Source organism: Phoenix dactylifera, chromosome 3 (assembly GCF_051530095.1).
Source record: "Phoenix dactylifera cultivar Ajwa chromosome 3, Ajwa_hap1_PhDact_Kaust_v1.1, whole genome shotgun sequence".
Lineage (NCBI taxonomy): Eukaryota > Viridiplantae > Streptophyta > Magnoliopsida > Arecales > Arecaceae > Phoenix > Phoenix dactylifera.
Window position 1 is genome coordinate 51,563,146 of NC_143192.1, and position 14,639 is coordinate 51,577,784.

At 35.2% G+C, this 14,639-nt stretch overlaps 1 protein-coding gene across 2 annotated transcripts; it reads left to right on the top strand.

Moving 5' to 3' along the window:
* Positions 1-2,806: 2,806 nt before the first annotated feature.
* On the top strand, positions 2,807-9,647 carry LOC103721147 (uncharacterized). Of its 2 annotated transcripts, none has more exons than XM_008811218.6 (9): positions 2,807-2,901; positions 3,310-3,432; positions 5,684-5,764; positions 5,953-6,041; positions 6,183-6,257; positions 8,534-8,595; positions 8,667-8,726; positions 8,823-9,017; positions 9,285-9,647. In XM_008811218.6, exons 2-9 carry the CDS (start codon positions 3,310-3,312, stop codon positions 9,371-9,373), a joined length of 774 nt encoding a protein of 257 aa, XP_008809440.2. In that variant the 5' UTR covers positions 2,807-2,901; the 3' UTR covers positions 9,374-9,647. The 2 variants fall into 2 exon arrangements, with proteins under 2 accessions (XP_008809440.2, XP_008809441.2); XM_008811219.6 differs by having other exon boundaries at positions 2,828-2,901; positions 8,670-8,726.
* Positions 9,648-14,639: the final 4,992 nt, after the last annotated feature.

The window sequence follows — 14,639 nt, forward strand, 5'->3', positions numbered from 1 at the left end:
TCGAGGTTATTCTCAGAAAAAATGTTGTGGTGAGCATCCTGTGGATGTAGCAGTTCATTGGCATTTTGTCTCCTATCCTTCATGTTTAAATGTCAAAATGCTGAAAGTAAACCATCACACATTTTCATCAACTACGAGAAGGGATGAGAAAGAAAAGCCTACTTTTTTTTTTTTTTGCTGAAAAAAAGGGTAGGGGGGAGGAAGGGACAAGCCCATCCCCGCGTAGCAGCCCCCACTGGGCCCTCGTTCCGTCAGGAGAATATTCGATGCGGGTAGAAATAGCCGTGTGTTGGGCATCCCGACCGGTTTTACTTATACCCTCCCTACCCGTGGGCCCAGCTTAGCTACTTCTCTAAGCTCTGGCTCGAGTCTCACGTGTGAGTACGTCACATCCGGCATCATCCCGGCTACTAGCGGTTCAAGAGCGGTCCTACACCACAAGTCCAAACAGTGGCCAAAGTAGTGAGCTCCGGTCCACAATTTAATCGTCGCCGCGGCGATTCGAACTTGGGACCTTGTGGTTAGAATTGCTGTTCAAAACCACTAGGCTACCACCTTGGTGGCAGAAAAGCCTGCTTTTACCAAATGGCTTTTTTTAGAAGTGAAGCAATTAAAAACTTCGTGAATTGTTAGCATGGATAACTTAGTGGTAATGTGCTTGAATCCTAAATCTTTCTCAGGAGCTAATCTTAGGAAGGGGGGTGCCAACCATTAGCGCGAGGTCCTGCTGGCGTAGATGATGACTTTTTCATTAGCTGATTCAGTTACAAATTTCTTAGTTGGATGGCAGTGAAAATTTGTCGATGGTCTTAAGATTTGAATATTGGGAGATGTTTCACACATCGTGTCCTTGCTTTGCTTCCGATTCTTCTCTTGAAGGTTTCCACTAACTTAGAAAAAGATGAGCTTTGATGGTCCTGTTAGTGACAATTTGGTAGGCTTTGGTTTTCTTGTACAAGACCACAGAGATTTTTTTGTCTGCGAGTGCTTGACCTTCTCATATCCTCTTTCTCTGGTGGCTGAGAGTGCCTTGGAATGTCTTTGATTTTTATGCTTTCCATCCCTGCAATGTTCCCTAAAGCGCGAGTCCCTCGGCCTATCTCTTGCTTGATGGGCATGTATTAGATGAATAGTCTGATGAAGAAGTTTAATGCCTTGGCACTTACGGAAGGGAACGTGCTTGCCTGATAAGCGATTAGCAAACCATGTCGCTGCAGTTCTCAACCTATAGTATTGATGATCAATGTCCTGCAAACTTGTTTAAGCCACAGCTTGAGCAGACCCTTGTGGTGGTTGATATGAATATAACTTTTAGCCGGTCCTTTCATCGACCTGAATAAAACTATTAGTTTCTATTGATTGGGACTTTAAAACCCTTCTCCAAGTTTCAAATTCTCATTGATTCCTAGTCTCTAACAGCTACATACACTTATTCTCCAATATGCACAGTTACAAATAACTGTATATGCATAGATATGTGTGTACAGAGATAATATAACTATATAAAAGGATAGTATATCTATATATAGGGAGGATATAATTGTCTATAAGAACTAGCATAAATGTGCACAATATAAGTGTAAATGTCTGCAAATCCTGCATAAAAGTGTGCAGGATTAAAAATTAAATGATAATGATCAAAAGATATGTTAAAATCCGGTCAAAGAAAGAATTGAGTATTAAGTTTCCTCCTCCTTTTTGGCATACCTTGTTATTTCCTTTTTTTTGTGGTAAAAAAAGATCACTCTATTAATAGAATCTCATATATGCAATGACCATTCTAGAGCTTCGAGTATATTTACGTAGAAATGCTGCGATTCTTGCTCGTAATAATTTGATATTATTAAAGCCTAAAATTAGGCAAGTTTCCATAATTTCTTGCAGAATACTTCTTTTATCTTTATTAACAACACAAGCTAAACCTTCAAATGGAACACCTTGTCATAGACATATGGACTAGATTTGGGCTTGTTGAGGTGTGTACCTTAAAATTAGAGGTGGCAATGGGATTGGGTTAGGTTGGATACGGATTAAGTCAGATGCAGATTAGATTAAAAATTCAATAACTTGAATCTGGTCTATTTATTAAATTGGTCAAAAATTCAATTCTGAATCCGGCCTATTTATCAAATAGATAACCCAACACGATTTATATTCTACTTATTAAACAGATCCAATAAAATCAAATGAGTTAAACAAGTTTAAAAAAACTGATTAAATAATCTTAAATAGGTCAAACATGCTAAACAAATTGGGTTAAATAGGATAGAAATGGGTTAAACAGATTTTAAATAAGTCAAATAAGTTTTAAATGGATTAAATGGGTTGTATTAAACCTGATTCAATTATTAAGCGATTTAAATGGATTAAAGAGGTCAAAAATCTAAAACCGGACCAGACTTATTTAACAAATAGATTTAAATATATTGGTCCATTTATCATTTAAATTTATTTTTGTTAAAATTAAATTTGCTCAAAACGAATCGCTTATAGATAGGATTGACGGATGAGATTGCTGCTGCCACGTAAAATAATTTTTGAGATCTAACCTACTGCCATGGTTCTGGCACTACCGCTTTTCCTTCCCTCGGTTTGAATTTTTGAAACGCACTTTATGCGTTCTAGCGCGAATCTTCTGACGCCGAGTCACCTTTTTCTACATCACAAAACTCGCATACGTTGTCCGTTCATGGATCTCAATCAACCGGCTGCAATAATTCGTGACATGATGGTAATTTGGATTAATGATGGGGCTATAAGAGTCCTTTCGGTTAACCCTAGCGGTGAGACCGGTTCGCCGCGCAACGCGGGTTTATATTGGAGGGCGGTTGCAGGGAGGGGTTTCAGGGCGGAAAAGAAGAAACGAGCCGTAGAAGAGGGCGGGGAGAGCAAAAACTAACAGTAAGAACGACAACCCTCAAAGATATCTTTTTTCCTCTTTCGATCTTTTTTCGCTCCGGATTTTTAGTTTGATCCCACTTGCATTGAGAGAAACCCTCGCCGGTGTCTGGAGTCGAACGGATCTCCTTTTCCTGTTTCTTTCCTCTTCTTGTTGTCTCGTCTTCGGGCACCAATCCTAATATTTCTTACTTTTAGGGTTTCTTTCTGCAGATTTTTTGCCTTTTTTTTTTCCTTTAAGTTCTTGGAAGATTGTTTTTCTTGGATTGGATAATCACTGCTGCTTTCTTTTTCTTTTTTCGTTTTGTAATTTCTGAGGGCAATGGATTTGTTTTTTCTTGTGAAAGTTTTTAAATTTTTAATGGCGTAAAAATTTGCTGTTTTTTTTTTGTTCTCTTTGTGGGCGAGAAGATGGATCGTTACCAGAGGGTGGAGAAACCGAGGGAGGAAACCCCTATAAACCAAAATGAGATCCGCATTACGACTCAGGGTAGGATGCGAAACTACATCACCTACGCCACGAGCCTGATTCAGGTATATTTGTGTTCTGATACAAAAGAAGGGTATTGGTATATGTATCTCATCACTCTTTCAATTGTTCTACTAGAGGTTATTTTTTATGATCCAAATGTTGGATGATGACTTTGACTGGAAGTTCAAAATATGATCTTGGCTAACTGCATTGCATGTCTGTAGTGTACGTGACTCTTGGTGCTTGACATTGCTTTGGGAACTGTAAGCATGTAATTCATAAATTTATAAATTTTTAATATTACCACCATTCTTTTGGATGTTGTATTAGCACAGAAAGACAATCTCAAAATTCACAAATTTATTAACAGGAAGGTATCGAAGTTCTGTTTTGCTTCTCTGTTGTGATCTTTTTTTCCTCCTTTTCTTGGAATGATCTTTTCAAGCATTGTTTGATCACATCGAACTTTTCTTTAAGAAAAGAAATTTTTCTCGATACTTTTCTATTACAATGAAGATATTCAACATTACTCCCTGAACCATTCATGCACTGGTAGTTTATGGATTGTTACTAATTTGTGAAGGAAAAAGGTTTATTCGTATGCAAAAATCATGGCAAAGTGAAGTTTACTGGAGTATTTGATTGCCTGAGTCACTATTGCCTTTATTTTGTTGATTATGCCGTATTTTTTTATTATGTCTTCAACTAATTCGTTAGGTTCTAATTGGATATTTCATCTCTCTATTTCAATATTTTTCTCTTTTTATCACCAAGCTTGTAGAACCATTATTCCATTTTTGTAAAACTTGACTATTGTTTGAAAGATTCAGGAAACTCAATCTGCCTCACATATAACAACTTGATGCATGAAAGATCGTTCAAAGTGAAAGAAAAAGATCACACGTGTCAATGAGTATTGCGTTTCAATCATTAAATAATTGCATTTTATCCCCATGGAAATCTCATATATACTTGCATCAAAGAATCCTAACGTATGTTTTAGAATTTGTTATACTCTGTACAATCAACACTTTTGTAGGTTGTACAAAACTAAATTAATGACCAAATAAGACTTAAGCTGTATAAGGTTTTCCATACCAATAAAGAAAGTGGGCACTTAAGTTGTATATTTAACAACCTATCGGGTTATTGTATGAGAAGTGATAAATCGTGTGATATTGGTATTAAAAATGCAAATAGATGTATGCTTATATGGAAGATGAAAGCACAATTATGTGCAGATTTTATAGTGAACATAGTATGATTAGTTTGATTTAATGCTTGTATTATTGTAATTTTTAGTATATGGTCTGGAACTTTCCCACTTGTGTGCCCACTGCCTAAAAAAATGAGTTCTAGTTTAAAGTCATGGTACACCTATATGATATTTGCGCTGCACAATTGGATCTTGTTTTATGATGCATGAGGCAGTTTTTGGAACCACTGTCATAGATGGATCTGTACCAATGGCTGTGTCTCAGATCAATGGTTCAATCGTAATCTAACATGAGGATTAAAGTCTGCTCCACCTGTCTCTCTCTCTCTCACACACACACACACAGGGAGATAGATCCAGCGTCATCACTTCAAATTTGAGCCTTGTGGAGTAAGAGGAAGTTCCTCCATCCCAAATCTATTATACATCAACCTAGCTGTGACATATTAAAGTGGAAGAAGAAAGGAAGAAGAGCCCTCACTTGGCTATTTCCATATATGTAGCCCCTCCTCCAGTGCCTCTATTTTTCTTGACATTGCCCTACCTCATGCTTCCAACGATATAGCTTGATTCTCATGCTTCACTCTAAACAGAGAGATAGAGAGGAAGGACTCCAAAAGGAATGTTTTTCCTTTTATTTTTTTCATAAACAATTGACCTGCCCAAGCCAAACCTGGTTTGACTGGATGGTTTGAATGGTTGAACCATCTGGTTCATTGGGTCTAATGGATTTTGGATATTTTTTGGCTTTAATATGAGCTGACCCATAAATGCTTGTGTGTGATGAGTAGACTTGGGCGGGTCTTCTGTTTTTTAAAACACTGACATGAGGCAGGGCATTATTGGAAATTAAATGGGCAATAAAATCCAGAAGTCAAAAATTACAGGTGTGGCAACTAACAGGAATGCTGGAATGGTTGTTACCACCTACCAAAGTTTTTTAAGAAAATAAAATAACATTATTTTACATTAATAAGGTTCATCACTGTTGTCTGAGTTTTCTTGTGGTTTGTTTTCAAAATATATCCTTGCAGAACAATTTCTTTTTGATTCAGGTGTTTGCTTTGTTAGCTGATGCTTGTGTTTTAATTTTGAAGGAGAAAGGTTCAAATGAAATTGTCTTTAAGGCCATGGGAAGGGCTATCAACAAAACTGTCATGGTTGTGGAGCTAATAAAGGTACTTCCGTATAATATACAGTTTTTTTTTAATATTCTCTTTACTCTTTCGAAAATTTATGCTAAATCTTCATGCATCCATATCTGTTATCAAATTGATATGTCCTTAATAGGTTCTTCATAGCTAAAAGAAGTGTTGGACTTACTAGTCATTGCCCTAAATCTTATTGTTGTTTCATGCTTATGCAGAGAAGAGTTGTTGGTCTTCATCAGAATACCTCTATTGGATCTACAGACATAACTGATACATGGGAGCCTTTAGAAGAAGGCCTACTCCCGTAAGAGCATACTTGCTGTTGTAAATTGAAGACTATATATTGCAATTAGACATGTTTAAAAACATATGTAGTGGTGATCAGATGTGTAGCTCATATGCCAACAATCTTATATCGAGTCTAATTGGAGTTTTCCTTTTGCAGGCTTGAAACCACTAGGCATGTATCTATGATCACAATAACTCTGTCTAAGAAGGAGCTTGACAAGTCCTCAGTTGGGTGAGTAGGAATTCTGAACCTATTACCTCTTTTTTTCTCTCTATATCCTAGTGGTTGCATAAGTAGGTGCACTTTTAAAATTTTGAAGAAATGTCCTATTCATTCCTAAGATTTCATTAAATGGTTCTCTACTGAAAAGCCAAGTGTAGGCATTGTGTTTAATAAGATGATGTATATTGAAAATTTCATAACTTGGAACCAAATTGCTAAAAGAGGGTATCGGGCTGCATGTCATAACAAAGTGCTACGACCATTCAGCAAAAGCAAATAATGCTTGTATTCTGAAGATTGTTAGTTTGAATCAAGCAATTCACGATTTCATTAAAAAATATCAAGCACATAAGATTCATGGCTAAAATTAGTCCTGGAAGCTTCTATGATGGTATTTTGCATGCGTTGGAATCTCTTCAAGTTGGGACAGTTTGTGGATGACTATAGAATTGTAAGGGCATGAGCTATTGATGCATATAGGTCCATAGTATATGTGAATTGCATGAAATGATTTGGTATATGCTCGAAAGCACATTAATTCATATTGAAAATAATTAAATTGGGATATGGAGTGCTCAAACAGAGATTTTCCCTTTTTCCTTCTTTGGATTTAGCACTTGGAAAATTGCTAGCACTGTTCTCATTGTTTAATTCTTAATATTTGTCTGCCATCCTGCATTAATTTTCCTTTTAATTTGTACTCCATATAAGTTGCCTTATTCCTAGTCTAATGTAAGGCTATATGTACCTTTTATTGCTATGGCTGATTTGTTTTTTTAATTTTTTGATTGATGACAATAAAGAGAGGATGGAGCTTACTTTCTAGAGTTGAATAGTTTCCAAAGAATAATGATTATATTTCTGCTATAATTTCAGTGTCTTTGGATGCAACAATTAGACTATGTTAATGGTTATTGGATCTCACTCTTTCTTCTTGATAGTTTATGTAGTTTATCATAAGGCCAAATGTCATGAATCTAGGTGTAATTTTATTAGGATGCAATTAATAGGTAAGTTTCATTTTTAATTGCTAATCAATAATTTCAAAAAGAAAGACCAGGGAAAATGGCAACCATCGTATGAAGATAAATGACATCAATATGAAGAACTAATTCTTTTTTGTCAAGAAAGATGAATATTGGATGCTTTGTTTTTTCTTGCTCATGCAACGTGTGATAAAGAGAGGCAAGGAACAAATTAAACACATGATTTTATCAACTTGGAATGCGAAAAACCATGTTGTATTAAAAGTGACCGCTGGTATATATTTGGAGGGAAGAAACAAATCAAGCACACGATGTTTATCAACTTGGAATTGGAAAAAGCATGTGGTATTAAAAGTGTATACTGGTATAGATTGTTGTGGTGAACTTTCTAATTCTTCAATGTGGCTTCATTCATCTCATTCTTCTCTATGTGATGTTCTTATTACTTGCTAGTGAATGCCACATGCCTTAAGGACTAACAAAAATATTTAAGATGGTAATAAGGCCTCTGAAGTTGTATGATTTGCATTCTAGGCAATCTAAAAGGGGAGACTAGCAGGGTGCTCGTCCGTACTATACTATACATGCTATGCATACTGTGCAATTTTGTTATCCCAAGAAGCCTATATACTATTCATTCCAACACCTGTTGCTTTATCACAATGTCTAGCAATATGTAGCCCCTCACACCCTCCCCCATTCGCTCTCTTATCTGAAGGTCATGGAAATGACAAAAAGTTGTCCTTTAGTAGCAATATATGAACTTCCCACAATGTTGTCAGTACTCCTACATCACCTGCAATTGTTGCCGATGTCACACGATGGTTTTTATCATTGCAAATGTGTACTATCTTGTACAGCTAATTTATATAAATTCTTGAAATTGTAAATCTGATGCTAAACAGCAAGCATAATTGATGTCTGAGATGATTTGCCATTCTAAATTCCTGTAGATGTATTAATCTTGTTTACAGTTTATATACATCATCTATTCTTGGATCTCTAATCCGAAGTACATGAATTATCCAAATTGAGGGTGTTCAAACAATCCACTCACCATGTTGGATGGCAAGATGAACCCGTTCATAAACTTCTAAACATATATAACTGATTCATAAAATTTGGTCTACAATTTAAAAGTAGTATTGATGCAAACTTAAAGTTTTACTCCTCTTGTGTTCACTTTCATTCAGCTGCCAGCAAAGCTTGTTAATCTTGTTGAAGTTAGGTGATCCCATAGTTTAGATTTCCTTTATGAATTATGCCGTAGTTTACTTAATAGTCCATTCCTTTCCACAGATATCAACCTCCTTTACCCAAGGATCTGGTGAAACCACTGGCTGAATTTGACTATGACGGAGGTATGTGTCTCCAACTTGTTTGTTTGGATGTTTATATGCTCATATTTCTTGACAATTTATTTGCATTCTAGAAGGCTCACCTGGTGGTCGAGGCAGAGGTCGTGGGGGTCGTGGCAGGGGAAGGGCTAGAGGTGTGTCATTATGCTTCAACCTGCCTTGTCAGACCTAAATTTTCACACATTTTTTGTTAATATGTAAGGCACTAATGGTTTGGGATCTATCCGTAGGAAATGGCACCATGGCAGCAGATTATGGTGATGGAGGATGGGACAGCTGGGGGCATGGATATGGCAGAGGTGGCTGGACCCGTGGTAGGGGTCGTGGCTTCCGAGGCCGTGGCAGAGGAGGCTATGGTGGTTGGAATGACTACCAGCAAGACCACAGCTATGATAATGAAGCTCCAGTTGTCAATCAAGGCAGAGGTATTTCATTGGTTTTCCTCAATTTGTAACCATGCCCCTTGTCCATTACTCGAAAGGCCAGTCCTTGTCCTGTGTATCTTGGTTGGGTCTCAGATCATAGTGTGGTAACTCCTATTATACCATCATGTCCCTAATTGGCATGAGTTTTTTAGAGCTTGGATTCTAAAAAACTACTCACACTTGAAACTAATATAAGAGCAACAAATTGTTACCCTTTTTTTTAATGTAATGTTAGTATCTTTAACTTGTGGAGCCGTCTGGTTACAGGTCGTGGTCGTGGGAGGGGTCAAAACCAAGGAAGGGGTCGTGATTCTAGATCAAATGGACGGATCAATGCAATTAATGGAAGGGCGTAAATGGAACGATCTCTATCAAGTCAATATTTCTACTAAATCATTGTGTTGGATGCCTGCTCTTACGTACTAGTTTATTATTTGTCCTAGATATAGATCAGCCATAGTTTACATAAGCTGTCTTCATGTTATGCGAGCATTTGAATTTTTATTGTTATTTAGTTCTACTTATTTTTTGTTAGATTAAACTAATTGTAGCATTTGACTAACAGAGCAGTACATTCTTTTATTTTTTATTAACCTTGTTTGGCCAACGAAGACGTGTCCTTTGTTGTTATGGCTGGTGCTTGAAGTATGATTTGGTGCTTATAAGTAGGATATGAGCCTTGTTTTTGTCAGGGATGAGTCAGTTGGATGAGGCCTTAGTATATATGGTAACAATCTTGATGCAAGTAATCTTTGAACATAAAAATTGTAAGTCAAAACCATGAGGCATGCTTTTGTAGGTTGTCTTCTATGTTTTTCCATATGGAGGAAAATTGATTTACAAGTTTCAGAAGTGTAAGATGGAATTTGCAACAGTCGGTCAATTAGATGTGATGATGGCTCCATCTAATTGTTGTTTTTGACATCCGGCCTGAGCAGATTCTTGTATTAGTTTCTGTTGTTTTGTTGTTATTTAAGCTACAATCCATGCTTAGGGATCGGTTCTAGAAAAAGTGTCATAGCAACCAATAAAAAACAAAATAATACCTTTTTAAACTCGGTTTACTAACTCTTACATTGCCTTCCTCAAACCAAGTTCTGCAAATTTGATCATACCAATCATCTCCTTAAGCTTCAGAAAAACATCTACTTTTAATGGCTTTATAAAAATATCAGCTATTTCATCTTCAAATAAACAAAATTCAACCATAATTTTCTTTTCCTTCACAAACTTGAATTTAATGAAACTTGATATCAATATGTTTGCTACAATTATGAATCATTGGATTTTTTGTCAATGTAATTACGGACTTGTCATCACAACAAAATATTTCTAGGTGTGCCTTGATGATATTGCAACTCTTCAAGTATTCTATGCAACCAAACTGCTTGAGCAACACTATTTGTTGCTATAATATACTCCGTTTCAGCAATGGTTGCTTTTTTTGATGACCAAGAAAATATTTTTGAAACATATACTTTTTTGCTTTTCAATATCACTATTTTCATATCCAACAAGTTCCACACTGTTAGCATGAATAAAAAATGCCATCACTTTGTGTATCTTTTATATATCTTAAAATACATTTTGCTACTTGCAAGTGGAATTGATGTGGAGTCTTTATGAATCTGTTTATAATTTCAATACCATATGTCATATCAGGCCTAGTGGAAGTCAAATACGTCAAACTTCCTACCAATCTTTTAAAATTCATAAGATCCACCAACACCTATGCCATCTTTTACCGGCTTAAATTTTTCTTCTACTGGATTTCATCTTGAGTCTCTTCGAAATATCACGAGCATACTTCTTTTGCAAAGTGAATAATGCCACCATCTGTTTGAGCCATCTCAATGCTAAGAAAATAGAACATCAAACCTTTATCTATCATCTCAAATCAAGCAATCATAGCCTCCCCAATTTCTGTAATCAACTTCAAATTATTGCCGGTATAAATCAAGTTACCCATGTATAAACATATAATAACAATATTACCTTGCAAATTAGATTTAACATAAAAGAATATGCTCATAAGGATACTACTAAATTTATGCTCAATAAAAAAGAAATTGTGCCGATGCGCATGTACGATGCTATTAGTGCTTGCTTCTATTTATATAAAGCCTTTTTCAACTTATAAATTTTATTTTCTTCCCCTTTCTTCATAAAATTTGAGAGTTGTTCAACATAAACTTCATCTTCTATCATGCCATTCAAGAAAGTAAATTTCACATCCATTTGAAATATTTTCCAACAATTATAGCAGTAAGAGAAAAGCCATACGTATTATATGCGACAAGAGCAAACACCTTAAAATAATCAATATCTAATTGTTGCTTGTACCTTTTAGCTACCAATCAATCCTTGAAGTAGTATATGATGCATGACAACTGCAGGAAGAAGAGGGAAGGGGGAAGAAGAGAAGGGGGAAGAAGAGGAGGAGGAGACGAGGAGGAGAAAGAAGAAGACAAGGAGGCTAATTTTTATTCATCATTCATCAAAACCCTAAACATGAGGATGAACCCATATATATAGGGTCACAAAATAACAAATAAATCCCTACAAATAAAACAATTCCAAAAAGGTCCTAAAATGACAATATGCAAATAAACCCAAATGACAATATGCAAATAAACCCAATATTCAGGCTGGTTGAATCGGCTGGGATCCGCTGAGCTGGCTGGATCCTGTGGTGACCGGTTGACCTGGCACTGGTGTCCGCACCAGTATATCTCTACATTCGGCTTGAATTTTCTTTTGTATACCTATTTAATATCAATTGGCTTCTTGCCACTAGGAAGGGTAGTAAGCTCTTTTGTATTATTTTTTTCAATTGCAAGAATTTCTTCATCTTTTGCTTGAATCCAATGATCATTACAAACTGCTTCCTCAAAGGTTAAGGGATCACAATTTATCGATAAAAAAAAATTAGCCAATTCATCATTAGATGGATCATTATCATTATCAACAACAAAATTTTGCGAACGAGAAGATAGACAACGCTGGTGATGTGGAGGGTTAGATGATTGTACAGGAATAAGAATAGATAATATCCAATGGAGCCGATGCATACCTTGTTCTTCAATATGCCTTCCAAAATTTGTATTAACTACGACCAGCAATTGAGATGACTTTTTCTTATGAATAGACCAATGTCAAGCAGCTTACTCATCAAAAACGATATCACGATTAATGTTCACTTTTTTAGTCTTTAGATTGTATGTCTTTAACCCTTTGCCCTATAACTATAACCAATAAAAATATATTTTTCTGCTTTATCATCAAGTTTCTTCCTCAATGCATTAGGCACATGTGCATAGGCGACACAACCAAATACTTTTAAGTATTTAATATCAGGCTTCCTTTGAGTCCAAACTTCTTGTGGTGTTTTTTTTGGTATGCATGTGTCATAACCAATTATCATCACTACTAAAATTTAAGTGTCCAAAATGCATGTGTCATAACCAATTATCATCACCAATTCTAGAACCATGGAAAGATAAATCTCCACAGTTAATATCTAATGGGAACAAACGATTTTGAGTTATATTTACATTTGCTATTAGTTCTTTTGATGATCACTGATGGTACAACCACTCTTGTTGATATGCATGTTTAGCACTTTTCTGCAAGCTGCTCCACACCTAAAAGATTTTGGTAAAGACTCGGCACAAAAAATATATCTGAAATATAGTTAAGGGGCTCTTTCTTCAATTTAATTGTAGTCTTACCTCTCTCCAGAACTAGTATCTTTGTTTTATTTCCAAGCTTCAGTTTGATGCAAAACGACTTATCTAATTCAGCAAACATTTTCTTTTTCCACGCATATAATTATAGTAGCCCGTATCCAAAAACTGCTTATTTTTCTCATCTTCCTTCATTACATAACTTGCTGGTAATAAAGTCTCCAGATTATCACCGCTGTTTTCAGTAATTTTAGCATGCAACTCTCTATTCTCCGTATCTTCTATGGTGACATTTATTCCAATAGTGATCGTACCTTTTTATAGTTATGGCATTGAATATGAGACTGATACTGTTGCTGATAGTGGCCGTACTTCTTGCACTTGTAACATTAGATACGAGATTTATCATATTTTTTATTAGAATCATCACTTCTTTCTTATCCTTGATCCAATCTGTAGTTTCTTCCTCCTTTGCTTTTAAAACTCTGGCCTCTTTAAATTGATTTGGCTTTGCCGAAGAACTCTTCTTTTTGCCGGTAGCATTTTGTAGGCTGAAGATGGAAAACTGCCTCGGGAGCTCTGCAACATTCTATTTTCTAATTTTATTGGGTGCATTCATACACGTATTGTATGAATTACCTGCTTTAGCAAAAAAAAAAAAAACTCTTTCTTTCCGCTCTTTAAGTTTAATTGGATTTGCAATGCTCTTCTATAGCCTTTTCTGATCTATCACTCATATGGTGCTCATGAGCCTCCAATAACCCATGTAATTTGTCAATCGTCGTGCCATTGAGATCTTTTAACTCCTCCACTGCCCCCACATACTCAAAATGTACTGTTAGGCTTCGAAGAAATGTGAACATCGTTTACATTTTCGCTATTAGTTTTTATTTGATTAATAGCTTGCGGTTGCAAAAAATAATCCATAATAGTCTCACCCTTTTTCATCCGAAGAAGCACAAACTTTTTCCAAAAATTTTGCAATCACATCCTTTTAGGTCGATCATGACCCTTGTAAGAATTTATAAAGATAGCCGGGGCTTTCTTTGGGCACTCTCTCTCATTCATTAAATACATGTAAAGCAAGGGTCTCATTGCCCCACTATAGCATCAATGGCCTTGTGCAGCCATTTGAGTTATACAGACTAAACAACAGATGCAGGATATACATCCGTGTGTATGTACTTATTTATTCTATTAGTTTTGTTGCTCAAGAAGCCAAGCTACTCGGCAAAATTATGCATCAAATTGATAATATTTGGTATGATAAATAAGTGGATATTTCAAAATAAATGCTTCGTATTTTAAAAGAAAACCCTTAAAAACATTCATGATTTTTAATTTTTGAATATTTTATTTTCTAATTTCTATGGGTGTATTTATGCTGGAATGGTTTGATTTATCCAATTTATCAAAAAAAAAATTATAAATAATGGAAATAATCAACCCGTCTTGATTAGTCTCTGAAATCGGTTGACTTGATTCGCCTATCCTTACCTTGGGCTTGGCTTTTGAACCCTTAACGAGGCCAGATGGTTAATCTTACCCGTCCCGGAAACACTTGACCCATAAATTGTAAAGGTATAAAATTGGCTATTAGTTTGAAAATTTTTATTATAATATAATAATAAAAATATAAAATATTATAATTATTAGTATTAATTTTTTATAATATAATAAATTTTTTAGCTAGATAATAAAACTAATTAAATAATTATTAAAGAGCCGAAATATTATATTTTATTATGAATATTTTGGTAAAAAATAGCTTTTTGATTGAATTTAAAAATATTTTTTTGAAAAATTTCAAAATAGAGTTTTTTCAAAATCTATTTTTATTTTTTTAAAAAAAGCTAAAATAGTTTTTTAAAATTTTTATCAAATATTTTTATTTTATTTAAATATACTTTTGAAAAAGTAAAAAAGTATTTTTTTT

Excerpts from the sequence above, each read along its gene's own strand:
- LOC103721147 (XM_008811218.6), top strand. The coding sequence starts at position 3,310 with ATGGATCGTTACCAGAGGGTGGAGAAACCGAGGGAGGAAACCCCTATA. Across the intron at positions 6,042-6,182 it reads TTAGAAGAAGGCCTACTCCC|GCTTGAAACCACTAGGCATG; the intron begins GTAAGAGCATAC and ends TTCCTTTTGCAG. Across the intron at positions 8,727-8,822 it reads TGGCAGGGGAAGGGCTAGAG|GAAATGGCACCATGGCAGCA; the intron begins GTGTGTCATTAT and ends ATCTATCCGTAG.